At 35.5% G+C, this 17,567-nt stretch overlaps 1 protein-coding gene across 1 annotated transcript in view; it reads right to left on the bottom strand.

Moving 5' to 3' along the window:
• The window catches only part of CUNH14orf39 (chromosome unknown C14orf39 homolog), a 33,630-nt gene extending 21,108 nt beyond the window's left edge, over nucleotides 1–12,522 (bottom strand). Inside the window, exons 1-8 of the mRNA XM_055595551.1 lie at nucleotides 12,474–12,522; nucleotides 12,315–12,371; nucleotides 11,042–11,168; nucleotides 8,653–8,742; nucleotides 5,701–5,888; nucleotides 5,569–5,611; nucleotides 3,709–3,829; nucleotides 2,037–2,128 (exon numbers count right to left, since the gene is read on the bottom strand). Of these exons, the coding sequence (XP_055451526.1) occupies nucleotides 2,037–2,128; nucleotides 3,709–3,829; nucleotides 5,569–5,611; nucleotides 5,701–5,888; nucleotides 8,653–8,742; nucleotides 11,042–11,168; nucleotides 12,315–12,371; nucleotides 12,474–12,522 (767 nt within the window). The remainder of the gene's footprint in view (nucleotides 1–2,036; nucleotides 2,129–3,708; nucleotides 3,830–5,568; nucleotides 5,612–5,700; nucleotides 5,889–8,652; nucleotides 8,743–11,041; nucleotides 11,169–12,314; nucleotides 12,372–12,473) is intronic.
• Nucleotides 12,523–17,567: the final 5,045 nt, after the last annotated feature.

The raw sequence follows: 17,567 nt of genomic DNA, 5'->3' as shown, positions 1-17,567 counted from the left end.
ACTCTTACTTTTTATAGATCATGACATTAGGCTTGCAGAGCATTTAACAGATTTTTATCACTATTATTAAATTACTTGGTAATTAGTACCAATACTGATTAAGCCCAATGTTCTTCTCACTATATCACACACTTCCTTTTAAACATAATAATTTTAAAAGATAAAAACCATTTTAAACACTTTTACTACAAATAATGTGTTTTGATTTCAGAGTACTCCAGATTTAAAAAAAAATTATTATTTAGAAACAAATCAACTATCATGAAAATTTTAAAACAATACTATATTCATAAATGTGTCTTTTAACCTTTTTACTGTAATAATAACTTTCCTGAGTTTTTCTAAATCAAATGAGTACAAACATTTATCAAAAACACATTATTCTCCCTCTGTGAACAAAAGATATACTCTATGGTCCCCAACCCTCAATGGATGCTTAAACCATAACCAGTAGAAGCGCATACATATTATATCATTCCCTATACACAGAAAAAATACATATACTTAATGTCTTTTCTGTCTTAACAAGCACTTATTGAACACTTTCTGTAACTTCTGCATTAAGGTATGACAGTAAATGTGGCGTTTATTTCTTCCTTCTTCAGAGTTTCACAGATAAATTTAATATCATAGATCTTAACAATCAATCTAATTGTTGTTTTCTTTCCCTAAGTTGAGAACTATCACTTAAAGAAAACGCTTTATAGCATCTCTCTGGCCTATCACAATTGCTAGCATTACGACTCGTATATGTATGAGCCACTTTAAAAAGAAGGGTTACCCTGGCATACACACTGATCTGATACCCAGCTGATCTGGTACCTGAGATAGATACTAAGCAACAAGAGGCAGGGAGTGGATATAGCACTGACAAAGGAAGGACTCACACCTTACGTGGTAAGGAACAGCATGGCATGGAACTTCATCATACTATTCAGAATGGTGTTCAATTTGTTTATTTTATTTTATTTTTGGTTTTGCAAGACAGGGTTTCTCTATGTAGTCTTGGATGTCCTAAAACTAGCTCTGTACAGCAGGCTGGCCTCAAACTCAGAGATTTGCCTGCTTCTTGTCCCTTGAGTGGAAGGGATTAAAGGCATGTACCACACCTTGGCTCAATTTCTTCACTTCTAGATTTGCCATGTGATATTTTTAAACCACAATTGGGCATGAGTAACTGAAACTATGGTAAGCAAAAACACGAATGGTAAAATATTTACCGAGTTAAAAATGGCTAAGTAGTTCTGTAAGTTCCTGATAATATACAAAGTTTGTATAATATTCAAGTGTCTATAAAATGAAAGTCTATATATTTGCAAACTCCCTAATCAATTTCATCATAAAATTAACAACACACTCTCCTGAGGTAATATGTTGGAGTAGATGCATCAGCATAACAGTTCCAAATTAGTAGGATCAGGGAAATTAACTTGGGGGGGGGGTGTGGAGAATATGTTGGAAAAAAATTAGGATAAAAGTAATACAGTCTGAGGAGTGAAATTTAAGAACAAACAAAAATAGGTTATAGGCAGAAACCAAAAGAAATTGATTAGAAATGGTAACAGTAATACATGTATTTTTCTCTCCTACAATAACAGGTAAAATCAATGTGTTTTAATACCTCATTTATTTAAGGATAAATAAAAATATAGTACGCTACAGATTTAAAAGAGTTTCATCTTTGTTCTCTGTGGTAAAGGAAGATCCAGTCCAGCTAGTATTTAGTAAAGTGAAAAAGGTAAAAACATTGCTTCTCCATTGTTTATTCCATTTTATAACTGTGATATCCAACAGAAGCTGGATAAATTTTTTACACACTGACAGGTTGTAGAACAGTGTGCTGTTTCTTACTATATGGTATCTTTGGTCTTCCTAAACAATAAGCAGTTTTAGATATTAGTTCATAACATTTAAAAATAATATTTTCATATAAATTAATAGAAAATATCTTGAATAAAATTATTTCAAATAGACTCAAAAAATTTTAGATGCAGAATATCTGTTCACTTAAAAATCATTTTAAAGTTTACCTATACCTTTCTTTAAATTCTTTTCTCGTCTCTGTATTTTTATTCTTTTCTTCTAGAGATTCTGAAATTTTTTTGCTTTCAAGAAGTCTTGCCATCCGCTAAAAAAATGAGAAAAACAAGGATTAACTTCAAGGTGGCTCACACTTGTAACTCTTGCATCTAGTAGACTATGGCAGACGCACTGTCTGGAATTGGAAGAAAGGTAACTTAGTAGGCAAGGTGCTCACCCTGAAGGCATACTGGCCTCAGTTCAGATCCCCAGTGCCTACATCCAAGCCAGGGAGAAGGGTATGAGCCTGTAACTAACACCAATACTGGGGAGATGGAGACAGACACATCTCTCAAGCTCACTGGCCACTCAGTCAAGTTAAATGGATGAGCTTTGGTCTCAGGTGAAGAGAATTGAGGAAGATAGCCAATGCTGACCTCTGGCCTCCATGTACACAAAACACACACACACACACACACACACACACACACACACACGCACACACACACACACACTACCTTCAGAGCAGGCAGACATACATATTTTTCTTAAGTAATATTTTTTTTCTATAAACTCGGATTTGTATTTTTGCTAGTATTTACTGAAAACTGCCATGTCATAGCCAGAGAGATGACTAATGTTTAAGAGTACTTCCTGTTCTTACACGGGACTCAGGTTCAGTTTCCAGCATTTATATAGTGGATCTATAACTCCAGCCCTAGGGTCTTTGATGTCTTTTCCACAGGCACCAGGCATGCATGTAGTGCACATACATACAGAAAAAAGCATTCATACAAATAAATTAATTTAAATGTTTATCCTATCTCTCTATATTATAAGCTATAATTATAAGTTTTTCCAGATTAAATCGCTAAACTACTATTTTTTTCTCTCTTTCAGATATACTTCTTTAAATTCTGGCTGAGGGTGTACTCTGTTATTCATTTGTCTGTCTAACAAGCCCAGGTTTGATCATTCACCAAACAAAATAAATCATTTCTCATATTTAAGTTATAACTTGTTCTTTCTTCATATTTTTTTTTTGATCAATGGAATTGAATCTAGAAATAAACCTACATACCTAGGGACACCTGATTTTTTTTAATTTTTTTCTTTATTAATTACACTTTATTCACTTTGTATCCCCCTGTAGTTCTCTCTCCCCTCCCGTCCCAATCCCTCCCTTCCTCCACCCTCTGCAAGCATGCCCCTCCCCAAGTCCACTGATAGGGGAGATCTTCTTTTCCTTCCTTCTGACTCTAGTCAATTAGGTCTCATCAGGAGTGGGTGCATTGTTTTCTTCTGTGGCCTGGTCATGCTGCTTCCCCCTCAGGGGGAGGTAATTAAAGAGCAGGCCAATCAGTTCATGTCAGAGACAGTCCCTGTTCCTATTACAATGGAACCCACTTGGATACTGAACTGCCATGGGCTACATCTGTGCAGAGGTCTTAGGTTATCTCCATGCATAGTCCTTGGTTTACTCAGACCTCAAAAGAAATCCAAAGTATTCCCCAAAAAATCTAAGAGTTAATAAATTCAGAACCTGAAATACATTTTGGCTTCCCTAAAGCAAGAAAAACTGTCCTTTGTCCATATTTAAACTGCCTTTAAAAACAGTTCTTCTAAGACTGTAGACTAACATTATCACATATTTATACATTAACAATATATCAAAACAGAAATATATACCTTGTTTAAAGAATTAATTTCTATTTCTATATCTTCTGCTTCTTTCTCCAATTCAAATGATCTTTTGGTAAAATTGTTGGCACATTTAAGAATATCTTGTGTTTTGTATCTCAAATTAACTCTTTTTATGTTAAGGAACAGGCGTGAAATAAATTTTACATTTATTATACAGTTAATATATACTATTTACATGCATGCTCTACAAAAGAAATAATGATTACTGCTATCTGAAAACAAAAATCTGACTAATATAATCAGTTTACTATAGTATACTAATGAACTTTAAAAATAACATTCTATCAAGAAAAATTGTTAGGATTTTTCTCTTTCATTAAAAAGTTTATTTGTTTTTGTTTTTTCAAGATAGGGTTTCTTTATGTATCCCTGACTGTCCTGGATTCATTTTGTAGACCAGGCTGACCTTGAACTCACAGAGATCCACCTGTCTCTGCTTCCCTAAAGTGTTAAAATTAAAGATTTATGCAGTTCAATAAAATATTTTTACAAGGTACAATTTTGATCTTTTTCTATGCAAGTTCATCATATCATTTGGTATAACTAGTTAAACACAATAAATTCAAATACAAATTTAACTTAAGTTTCTATCATTTATTTATTCCAAAGCCAATTAAAAATCTATTCAGTTTCCCTTTCCTTTTTCCATGAAGGTCATCAATGTATCCTGTGTAACTTAAAAAAAAACCCTTCCATTTGGACTTTCTGCTTGAACTAGATTAACAATATAGAGTATTTCTCAGTATGTGGCTGTTAAATAATAAAATTTCTTAAATTAGTGAACAATCTATTTAGGAGAACAAAGAACTGAGTAGAATAGTAAACGATGAATGAAACTCAGAAAACTTTATTAGTCCTTTCCTATTTTACCTTGTAACTTATATGATTTGTATGCTACAACACAAAACATCAGGTTCTATCAAGTGTTATTATCAAAAGTATCTATTTAAAATTTTACATATAAATACTTAATCCCTAGTCTTCAGCCCTTCCCACCTCCATCTACCTCTCTGTCATTCAAACTTTGCATGTCATCCCGATTTATACCCAACTCCTTAACTTCCAGTTGTATCGCACTATCTACCAATCTTTGACCCTTTCCACTGAGAATTTAACGCACAACCCATAAAAATAATAGTCTAAAAACAAAACACAGAAAAAGCAAGTAGTAGAAGCATTAAAAAAAATGGTTTAGGAGAGAATGGGAACAAAACAAGCATAGAGAAGACAGCACAGTGGAATTATAATCCGATAAAAAAGCATATAAAGGATTCTAAAGGTTGAAAGAAGATTAAAGTTTTAAGTTCATCATTAGGGGAGATCTCTCTGACAAACAGGTGAGACTTAAACAATTTAAGAATTACTTAACTATCTATTATAGTGGTACTTATCAGATTTATTTAAGTATTTATTTCCCATGCTAAACTTCAAGGTTTTTTTCCAAGGGAGTTCTGTAACTGCAGTATTTCCCAGCACAGAACAGGCACCAATACATTTCAAAATGAGCATTTATGACTCACTTCCTTACTACTTTCAGTCCCAAAGAGTATTTAATAATCAATCCATCTAAAACTTTTTAAAAGACAAAGATAAAAAATTTTCATCATTTGGTTGCCACGTAAAGCCAGATGCCTATACCATTTCATTTTTCTCCTAAATTACTTTTTTTGATCACACAAGCATATATGAAAACTAATCCCAGAAGACTTTTAAAGTGATCTTTAAAATCTGACTTAAGCTAAAAAGCAAAAACATGAGATTCTCAACATAAAAACATATTAACAATTAAAAACATAAATTATACTTATCTAATGAAATTACAAGTGAAAAATCTGTTGTGGATACATGTGTAATGTCCATTTCGTAAGAGTTGGAAAAGGAGCAGGCACTGTAAAACAAATTTGTAGTTGAGAATGATTATATTCTTTTCGTTGTAAAAATGCTGTAACTAAAGCAGTATATAAAAATTTTTAATACCTAGGAATTCCATAAGAATTGTTTCATTCAGTTTTAGTTGTTCTGTACATGCCAACACTCTATTTTGAATTTCATCATGTTCATTTTTCTTCTCATAATATTTACATGAAAAACTTGTTTCTTTGTATTTCAGTTGATATTGTTTCAAAACATCTTCATACTGACATATACAACCATGATACATTTTTCTGTTAAAATTAAAAGAAAGTATGTAGAAATCTACAAACTTAGCAAATATCATCTATTAAAGTCTATTCTATTAAGCACAAATGGCAATTATTTACTCATTTCCTTTAATATTCTGTTTTTCACTCCCTTTAACTTTTCCATCATACCTGTTTATTACCTGAGTTAGTAACTGTACTCCTTAATCCTCAATTTATCGTCCATCCCTACCACTTCAATGCCATTTTTTGATAATTTCATGCAATGTACTTTGATCGTATTAATTAATTAATCAATTAACTCCTCACAGCTCTATCCCCATTTTCTCATCATCCCCAACTTTGTGTTCTCTTTTTGTCAATTATTACCCGTCAAGTCCAATTCGCACTGCCCATATATTTCTGGGTGTGGGTATCCACTGGAGCATGTTAACCTACCAGAAGCTATCCGCTTAAAGAAAACTGACTCTCCACATCCACAGAGGCCATCAACTCTCCAGAGCTCCTCAGCTATGGGTGGGGCTCATGAATCCCCTTCCCACTCTAAGCTAGAATACTGACTGGCTCAATAGTGTGCAGGCAACCACAGCTGCTGTTCATAACTGTGGCAGTCCTGTCCTATCCAGAAGACATTACTAAACTCTGCCCTCTTTAACAAGATACAGAAGTTGAGCCCCTAAATAAGCTGTTTTTCAAACTCTGTGTATTTACTAATTAATCACTATCACTTGTAGTAACTAGGGAAAATAGTATAAGGGGATAGAGAAATACCTTTAAGAAAGATAACATACCATTTGAGATTAGCATACATCCATCTTGTTCATATAATATATTTATGCCCACTCTTTACATACTCTATATAGTAATTCTGGCTGACCACATAACTTCCCTAAGTTATCATTCAAGAAGAGTCTTTATTATCTCACCTATTAGTAGCAATATTAGTTTTCCTGAAGGTTTGGACAGGAATAGGAGATTAGAAGTAAGCAGCTGGTAAACTGACATTAAAGGATTTAAAGTTTAAAGAAAGGGTAGGCTATCACAAATTGAGGGTACAGAGTGAAACCATGTCTGGAAAATGAGGTGGAGAAGGCAGACAAAATGGTTGGTGCACAACTTCATTTCTTTTTAAAATGTCTGTTTTGAGTCATCAATTCAAATTATTCTACATGCCTGGTTTAGAAAACAAACAACTGTTTCCACTTAAGTATCTCTGTTTACTTTGAAAAGTTATCCACAATAAACACTATAAAAAGATATATATTTGGATTGATTTGCTTAATCTTCCCATAGAAACATTTTTCTTTAAAAATAAATTCTTAAACTTGGGGCTAGAGAGATAGCTTAGCAGTTAAGAGCACTGGCTGTTTTTTCCAAGGTTCCATTCAGGTTCAATTCTCAAGACCCACATGGCACTTTACAACTCTCTATAATTCCAACTCTGGGAGATCTGACACCCTTTTCTGGCCTCCAGAGACACCAGTTATTCTTGGAATACACAGACATAAATGTAGGCAAAAACAAAACAAAACAAAAAACCTACATATTAAGTAAATAGATAAATCTTTTTAAAAATTCTTAAATGACCATGAATTACCCTGAGATGCTATAAGCACACAAGCACATGGACACCCCCACACCCCCACTGCACTCCAGCTTCCTCCTTCACTTAGTTACTTTTTTATTACTGTGAAGAGGCACTATAACTAAGGCAACTTATAGAAGAATAAATTTATAGGGGACTAATAGTTCCAGGGGGTTAGAGTCCATGACCATCATGGAAACAGCAGCCAAGCTGCTGGAGCAACAGCTGAGAGCTCCCACATGTCATACACAAGCACAAGTCAGAGAGAGAACCAACTGGGAAAGGAATGCGCTTTTGAAACTTCAAAGCCAGTGCCTACTGACTACAGTTCCTAATCCTTCCCAAACAGTCCACTAAGTACTCAAATTTATGAGCCTGTGTGGCTATTTTCATTCAAACCTTATATTCCTACTTTTGACCCATACATTTCCTTGAGAAATCTTACATTTTCATGATTCCTAATGACAGTGAGTCCAAATCTTTAATGTTCATCTCTACTTCTTTTAGGGCTCATTTTTTGAAAATAAAAGATTGCACGTTCCTTATATATAGAATCTATTTTAAATTTGTGTGTGTGTCTTTATATGTAGGTGTATGTGTGGATAACAAAACTGGAAAGAGGAGAAAGAGGTGAGAGAAGAGGACGAAATCTTAAGGTAGATGGGAAACAGTAATGTTTTTAAAAAGCAGGGGAAAGGGATAACCCGTGGAAGAATGGGAGGGAGTGCAGGAGGGTGTAATGAGGGAAGGTATGCAAATGAGAGCAAGGTATGACACACGTGTGAACATGCCATAATGAATACCATTATTTCACCTGCTAACCTAATTATATTAATATAATTAACCACCCAATTATATTAATATAATTCCTAGCATTCCAAAATAGTCAGTACCCCCAAATCTTCATGAGCATTTAATTCAACATATAATTATTCCTTTACATGGTTTTCTATAAGATAATTATTTGAAGGATTCTGCTACAATAGTTGCTGCTGAGAAAGTTTATATCTGAAAAAATAAACACACACAAAGTTAAATGGAGATTTATAATAAATAGAGCTACAATGGCACACAGGACCCATTTACTTAAAACTCTCAGAATACAAATCTGCTACATTTTCAATTACCATTCTTACATTATGTCCTGATAATACTAATTTATGGAAATGCCAGACTTAATATACAATATATAAATCACTGTACTTGTCTTTTTCATAGGTTTCTTGGCAAGCAGTAAGTTGTTCTTGCACATAATCTTCATGTTTATGAAAAACATTGCATATTGGCTTCCAGCTATGAAAAAAAATAGCTGTGATTACCATCTCGAAATAATAAACTGATAATTTAAAAATAAATATAGTGAGATGAGTTAAGAATAAATAAGAATGCAATCATTTGAAGAACAATGAGTCTTTCTCTTTCTAGAGAAAACAAGTTCACATTAAAAAAATATGGTCATATCCTATTACCACCACTATCCACATTCGCATGCACATACACTCAAATATTAGTATTCATTATATGTTACATAAAATTTGCTCTCATTACTAGAAAAATACAGGTTGGACTGTGGACTGCTATGACGTTTCTATTATATAGTCTATTAATGTTCTTGTACTAGTGCTCCAATATTAGTCATCCTTTCTCAACACATTTTTCTAATTGTGGCAAAGAAATTCTTCAGTAGTAAATTCTCAAGAGCTAAAGAAAAGCTTTTTTCTCCTTGGACACTTAGGAGATTAAAGAAACTATGCCAAAATTAATCGCAAAATTAAACAGTAAGAATAAAATGAATATCTAACTTAAATTGTCTGTTTTATTATACAATTTGAAAAATATTGCCAATATGAAAAAAAGCTAAAACTGCTATATACCACAGCAGCTCTGTTCTAAATAGTATTTGAATAATTTGTTTTCTAATATTTTTTCAAATTTAAAAATTAAGCATTCCCATTCTGTAAGTACAGAAAAGTACATATAGAAAAATAACTACATTATTTTATCCAATTATTATACTTACCCAATAATAAGTAACTAGTATTAGTACTTTAATAAGATATATCCAGATTTTACTATAATATTTTAACATTATTGAGATCATATTAAAATATAGCAACTTATCCTCCTTTATCATTTGCTGAGCAGAACTTATACATAAATATTTCTCTATATTTGTGATCAATTCTTAGAAAATATTCTCCAGAATAAAATTAGAAGTTCAAAGAGTACATATACATACACTATGTGCATTTACAATATTTGTAAATATGCTCACAGTGATCACTAAGAAAATATTCACTACAAATATTTTGATATAGAACCTCTGGATTTTCCTAATTGGAAATAGGTATATAATAATTAGTTGGGTTTATACTATAAATGGTGTTTTATTATCTGCTCGGTTCAATTTGTAATATACTGTTAACTTCTTTCCATATTAAATATACATGTTATAATTTCATTGACTGTTAAATGTTCTGTAGTAAGTATGTACCTAAATTAATGAAACCCCTATTGTTGGATATTAGTTATATACAGTGTTTTCGTACTTGAAAATGTTAAACAAGAAAATCAATTCAATTAACAAACAAATAAGATTTGAGTAAATAACTCCAAAGATATATTTCTTAAAAGAAGTCTTCTATCTTGAAATTCTTAGATTCATTTGTTTAAATGTGTATGAGTGGTTTGCCTGCATGTCAATCTGTGCATCAAATACATGCAGTGCCCACAGAGGGCAAAGAGAGCATTTGATCCCCTGAGACTGGAGTTGCAGCCAGTTGTGAGCCACTGTGTGAGCTCTGGGAACTGAACCCTGGGCCTCTGCAAAAGCAGTGATTGTTCTTAACTGCTGGGCCACCTGTTTACTCCCTGGGTTAAATTCTTACAGAAATCTGTGACCTTGAAAAGCCGAAGATCAAAATTACTTCAAGCTTATTTAAAATCAATTTTACATACCAAGCTTATGCTCAAAAACATTTGTTTGTTTGTATGTAGACAGGATCTCATATATTGCAATCTGGCCTGGAACTCTCTATGTAGCTGAGGACAACCTTGTACTCTGATTCTTCCGCCTCTGTCTCCCAGCGCTAGGATATAAGCATGTGCCCATACTCTCAGTTTACAAAACTCTGTGTTTAGACTAAGTAGATCCGAAGTAGTGAGCTCTTATAACCCTTACTTCTGTTTTTCTGTGGAATCTTCTGTAAGTCCTTCTGCAATGCCATATAACTAGTCAATTCGACTTAATTATTCTACTAATATGGATGCCAACTTGGGACCTGGGGTCTAGTTTAGTGGGAGGGAAGAATGTACAAGGCCTTGGGTTCAATTCCCAGGAGGGAAAGGGAAGGAAAAGAAGAGGAAGATAAGGGGAGGGGAGGAAGAGAAGGAGCACAGAGAAACCCTGTTCCTTTAAAATAGGATTTCTGCTCGTTTGTGGTAATCAGAAAAAAAAGGGCCTTGTATATGTTAGGCGGGGCTCTATCACTGAGCTACATTCCTCAGCCAATACTTTCTGCTACAAACCCTGAGACCTTGAGTAAAAATAGAAACGTTAATTAATGGAAGTTCACTTCTGTCAAATACTTACTTACTACATCTGTCTCTGATTTCTTTACTATGTTTATAGTAGTAAGCAATTTCCTCATCTGTTTTGTTTATAGCTTCACGTATCTTAGAAACATTCGCTTTGTTTTCTTTAATACTTTCAAAGCATTCTGAAAAAGGAAATATTTGTTTTATTTAACTAGAAAACATAAATTCAAAATAAACAAATATACCAGAAAAGCAAAAGTATATGGCAACATGCCTAAAAGGAGGAGAATAGAAAGTGGAAAGGAAGAGAGGCCTAAGAGACAGGCCTCCATACTGAAAATCAAGAGAACCAAAGTCAGGCCTATTCCTAGATCCAGAAGCTAAGCAGAACATAAGACTAAGCAAAAACAAATATCCCTGCCCCTCTCTTTTACAATAAGGGCTAAATCAAAGTGCATTTAAAGCTCATTATTTTGTGACGCTATGAATCCATGTAAACATTACTCATTAGTGATACTACTAAATGTGTTTTTGACAAGTGTGAAATTTCATCCAATGCACATCAATTATTAAATATACCAACACACTTGTTATTTATGATCAAACATAAGATAAAAATATACAATTTCTTTTAGAAGTTGGAACAGTGTTTTAAAAATTGTTTGTATATGAGTGTTCACAGGTACAGGTGTGCTATATTTGTCCATGGAGACTAGAAGAGGCAGTGTTCCAATCCCTGAAACTGGAATTACAGGAAGTTGTGGGTCACCATGTGGGTGCTGGGGACTGAACCTGGGTCTTCTACAAGAGCAACAAAAGCATTTAACTACTGAACCATCTCTCTAGCCCTGAAATAACGTCTTAATATTCTTTCCTTTTGACTGCAAAGAAGATAAAAAACTTCTTTTTAGAATACTAAGACATTAACAGAACTAAAGCCATTTTGAGGATTTCAAACATTGCATTTATTTCATTTACCCTGCTATTTTAATTATTATTTCTCAGAATCATTCTTCCTGGAAACTTGCCATTTGCCAACCTCTAATTTTTGGTTATTTCTAGAGATAAGAATTCAAATATTTGAAATGACTGTTATTTGAAAGGGGAAAAAAGGTATATATGAGCTGTGTATAAGGGATTATTTCTGAGAAATCCTTCACAAAATGACGTTGAATACAAACATTTATCATTACAACACTGTTTCAATTATTAACCCTGGCTCTTCCATACAAACGAACAACCTATAAGTTGCCCTAAGCAGTGTAATTATGCATCATGCTATATAAAATAAAAAGACTAAAATATTTAACTCATGCAAAACTACTTACTATTAATTCTTTGAATCAGATCTTCTTTAGTACTTATGTCTTGCTCATACTGAAAAACTGAAATAAACATTTATTTTGTGATTTCTTTCTTCAACTTTAGATGCCAAATGTTAAAAACAAATTGCCACTTGTGTTTCTTTATTTTCATTTTATACCTACCAAATTCTAACAAAAGCCTGTCCAAACTGACGAACAGGTTGTCATTCATCTTGGACACTGTGTAAAATAAACGAATAATAACACTTTCAGAAGCCATCCGTAAAACTATAGGGTAAGCACCTTTCAAATACAGCATTCTTAAAAGAGAAACACGGGTGGGGAGACGGGGGAGTCTCTTCAGTCAACTACTGAATTCCCAGCCAGCGCTTCTAGAGCCCCAAGAAACAGCCGAGTGGGCACTTGGAGGGCCCGGCGAGACGGAACGTTCTGGAAATTTTCCTTCGTGACCCTGCATACAGCGTCCTGCAAGAAGTCTCTGGATGACTAGAACCCACAGGCAGCCATATTTCCTGAGGTGTGTTTTTAAACTTCTGTATCGACCGCAGGGACATTCTTAAACCTTCAATGGTGTGTATGTTCGCCCCCCGGTATTCGTTTAGGCTTCTCCAGAGCTCGGGTCCGCCCCCGAGGTGGCACCGCACGCCCGGCTCGTGCATTTGTGGCGGGAATTGGCCCTCGGAAGCTGCCGCGTCCCACACACGGGCCCCCGCCGCGCGCTGCCCCGCCGCCGCCGCCTGCTCCTCAGACCCTTCCCCTCCGCCCCCATCAGCTCACCGACCGGGTCCCTGCGGCCCCCCCGGGCGTCCACGCTCGCTCGCCCCGGGGTCCCCAACGCGTGCTTCCGCGGAAGCGACCGGGCCGTCTGAGGCCCTCTGGTGCCGGCCTTGGGAGACCCCGCGGACCACGCGGGCTCGGCTGCAGATCTCGCGAGATCACGATGGCGGAAGGGCGCGCTAGGCTGCTGCAATCAAGCCTTCAAGGCGTCAAAAGTCCCCGAATGGGCGCTGCGTCCAGAAAGCTGCGCCAAAAGGAACCCAGGGCGTTCTCGACACCAGTGTTCTCTAAACGCTACCCAGTGCTCCGGTAAGAAAAAGGTTTTGGAAATCAGCGGTAAAATGGACACTAAGTTTACCGCAAGAAGAAACCTGAATTCAAAATTCAGCTTCAATTCAGCATTTCTCCAGACTTCTTGAAAAGCAAGTTTTAAGACGGTTTTGTTTGTTGTTGTTGTTTGCTTAAATAATTCAAAATTTCTTTAAAAAAAAAAAAAAAAAAAACTACTGTCCCTTGGTAGTTGATGCATTTGAACTTTGTGTATCCAAAGTGAACATCATCATCAAGAATCCCCCTAAATCGCCTCAATTTTTATTTTTTAGTCGGTTAGTGATGGAGATTGAACCCAGGGAGTCATGTTTGTTAACTGTGCCTTCTACTGAACTCTACAATTTCTCAATTGTGTTTTTCTGATTGTATGTTTCTAATGGTTTTATTGTCATCCTAAATGATCTCAACAATTGGTGTTATCATAAGTTATTTAAATGAAAAAACAAACTTCCAGAATTTTTTTTTAACTATCTCAAATCTCTCAGACACATGTAATCAATTTTATTATAAAGGTTATATTACTCACTGTTATTAATGATAGCAAGCCATCAAGACTAATAAGTTTTGATGATATAAGAATTCAGCAAATTTATTCTTTGTGTGTTTGTGAGAATCTATTATCTTTCCAGGTTTATAGAGGTACAACTTACAAATAAAAGTTGTATATATTTACAGAGTATGAAATATAAATGTGAGAGTATTAATGTATTTGCTGTCTACAGCTAATAACACAATACTACAGATTAGTAGGTTTGTTTTAATGAAATTTATTTTGGCTCAGACTTGCTGAGGCCCAAAGCTGAGGAGCCACATCTGGTGAGAGACCTCTTGGCAATAAATTCCCAAAGCACTGCAAGGCATCATATCACAAGAGATCAATCAACCATGCATCTTGTGTCTCTGCTCCCTTGCATTCTTTTTATATATCTATCAGAATTAAATTATAAAGGCTCCATTTTAGTGACTATACCTAATCTTAATCTCATCCCAAAGTCCCCACTTCTAAACACCAGAGACAGGTAATATGTCTGCCACCTTAATATCTCAAAATGGGAATTAAATTTCAGTGTATGAAACCTTCAGGGAAACACACTCAAACCACATATAAGCCGTAATAATTAGAAAAGGCTGTGAAATGAAATAAAATTAATTTATGTAGCATATCCACCACCTTGTGCAATTATTGTTTTTGTGTACGGTGAGATCATTTAAGTCTACCCTCTGACTAGATGTCAAGTAAAAAATGCAGTCTTATTGGCTAGAATCACCCTGCTGTACACTAGTTTTCCAGAATTTATTCATCCTGCCTAGCTGAAATTATGTGCCCTCTGATTAAAATTCTCCTGCCTCTATCTCCAATGTCTCCTCTCCTACTCAGCAACCTCTAAGCCGCCCTCTGCTTCTATGCATGCAACTTCTTAAAACATTTTTTTTGAGATTATAATATAATTACAATGTTTCTCCCTGCCCTTTCCTCCCTCCAAACCCCTTGCTCTTTTTCAAATTCATGGACCCTGGTTAATTGTTACTGCATGCATATACATATAAACTGTCACTTTATGCATGCTTTCAGGGCTGAACGTTTGATACTGGATGAGTGGGGTGCTCCGCCCTTGGGAAGACTGTTTTTCCCACTCTCAGAATTCCTTAGCTGTAGCTCTTTATGCACTGTCCCACCACCACCACCATCACCCTGGGTCTACTTTGGCATGTCTCTTGGTGCTGTCTTTGTTTGGCTCCTGTTTGGGCAGTCATAACTAAGAGACAAAGTCTCACAGCAAACTAACTCCTCATTTCTCTGGCCCTTACGTCTTTCCACAGCCTCTTCCACAATGTTTCCTAAGCCTTAGGTATGGGACTGTTTTGTAGAAGTATTCATTGGACTGAGAGTTTGCTTGGTTGTGATTTTCTATAGTGGTCTCTATCTGTTATACAGAGAGGTTTCCTTGATAAAAAACAAACAAACAAAAAACAAACAAACAAACAAAAAAAAACAACACTATATTTCTCTGTTAGGGTTAATTTTATAAAATTGTGTTTGTTTCTCAATTTGTCTCTTAACCCAACTATCACCCAACTAATTGAGGCTCTATAATATTAACAAGGTTCACAGCACAAGAACTAAGCAGCTATTTTTTCTATTCTTTTTTTTTTTGGGGGGGGGTCTTTCTGTTGTTTTGTCATTTTGTTTTGTTTTGTTTTCCAGAGCTGAGGACCTAACGCAGGGCCTTGAGCTTGCTAGGCAAGGACTCTACCACTGAGGTAAATTCCCAACCCCTATTTTTCTATTCTTAACCCACTAAACTAATTTGGCTTCCTCCCAGCATACATCCCAGAAATACTTGCACATTATAGGTTTCTAGTTCTGCTCTTCTCTCCTGAATCTGCTGTACCTCTGCCCTTGGCTAAATCCTCTACTTCCTCCCCTTTTGCTTCCTACCATGGTTGGCAGGAAATCCAGCCCTATTCTCTCTCCTGTTCAGTGATTGGCTTATCAGGGGACAATGGAGGAGAAGTGTTTACACAACATTGAGAATGGAGATTCTCAGAACAAGGATTGCAACCAGATATAGTGGGTACAGAAATCAGCATTTGAGTTAAACAATACCTTATGCCTACACATAATGGTATAAGAACAAATGTTTAGGTTGTTAGATCGATGTTAGAAATTATGCTGACTTAGTAAAGGAGTGGTTGTAGGTTCGTTCCACTCCAATATCCATTTACTTTCACGGGGACAGAGAAGCTAGCTGGGTTTCCAGGACTAGGCAGCCTAAACAACAACAACAAAAAAGTTTTAATTTAAACGTGGAAATCCAAGTTCAGCAAAAGACCCTTCCTTAAAGCAGAGGATTATAGAATGATAGAAGTGGATTCCCTATGTCCTCCTCTGCTTTCACACTCATGCACAAGTGTGGACACATGTACATATCATACACACATACACAATTGTATCAGTATGTTGGTTCCATAATTCATAAGGTCCCCTTTTCGTTCAAGGTAGCCTAGGTCTGTACATACAGGGTGCCGCTAATGCAAAGAAGTAACGGTGGAGAACTTTTGTGCTAATACATGCTTCACTTAAAAATGTACTTGGATCAAATTTCCAAGTAAGACCAATTAAATTTGCTCTGTTTATTTTCCATGAATTGACACGTTTTAGCCATTTCATTGTGTATTGATGTGTGCACTCAAGCACTCATGTATGCACATGGGACAGTAGGATGTTAATGTCTGACGTCTTCATTACTGCTTTTCACTCTAATTTTGCGACATAATCTCTCCCTGAACCTGGAACTCATCTACTCACTAGACTGGCTGGCCAGCAACCTTCCAGTGTTCTGTCTCCACCCTGAGCCCTGGCGTTACAGGCACATGTCACTATGCTCAGCTTTTTATGTGACTACCAGGAATACAAACTCAGGTCCTCAGGCTTGTGCACATGTGCTTTGCTCGTGGAGCCCTCACTTTAACACTCAGATTTTTTCATTTTCATCCATAATTCTATATGTATGTGTATATATGTATGTATATGTATATATTAAATACTGTTTTCCCTGGAGTTTCTAATTGCATTTCATTTCTCCCATAGAATCCTGTGTTCATCACCATATTATCAAAACCCTTTTAATTTTTTACTTGTCAGTCGAGTAAGCATAATTTCTAGGCCCAGAGTAAGCGACATCACTCCATCTTGATAGAGCTATGCCTTTTCTTATAATCAGTTAGGTTCTTTAATGGTCATTTCTCAAGCATCATTTGAGACTGGTTGATTTACAAGATTAGGAATGGCTAGTTATTATGGCCCTACTTCAAACCATTCTTTAAGTTTTAACCTCATTTTCTATTATCTTTCCTTCCAACCATCACTATCCACCAGTTCAAGGGAACTCAGTGGAAAAACTTTCTTATTTATTGTAAGTAATCCTAAATGTTAATTATTGTATTATGCTTTGATACAATAATTCCTTTAAAGTACATGAAGTTCTTTAAGACCTAGGACCTTTATCATCATCGTCGTCATCATCATCATCATCCTGGTTTGCTTTCTATTACTGTGATAAAGGCTGTGGCCCAATGCAACATGGGGCGGAAAGGGTTTATTTCATCTTACAGCTTATAGTCCATCATTAAGGAAAAATCAGAGCA

The sequence above is a fragment of the Psammomys obesus genome, unplaced genomic scaffold (assembly GCF_907164565.1).
Source record: "Psammomys obesus unplaced genomic scaffold, mPsaObe1.curated_primary_1811, whole genome shotgun sequence".
NCBI classification, from domain to species: domain Eukaryota; kingdom Metazoa; phylum Chordata; class Mammalia; order Rodentia; family Muridae; genus Psammomys; species Psammomys obesus.
Note: the sequence above shows the minus strand (reverse complement) of the source record. Positions and strands in the feature narration are given on the sequence as shown.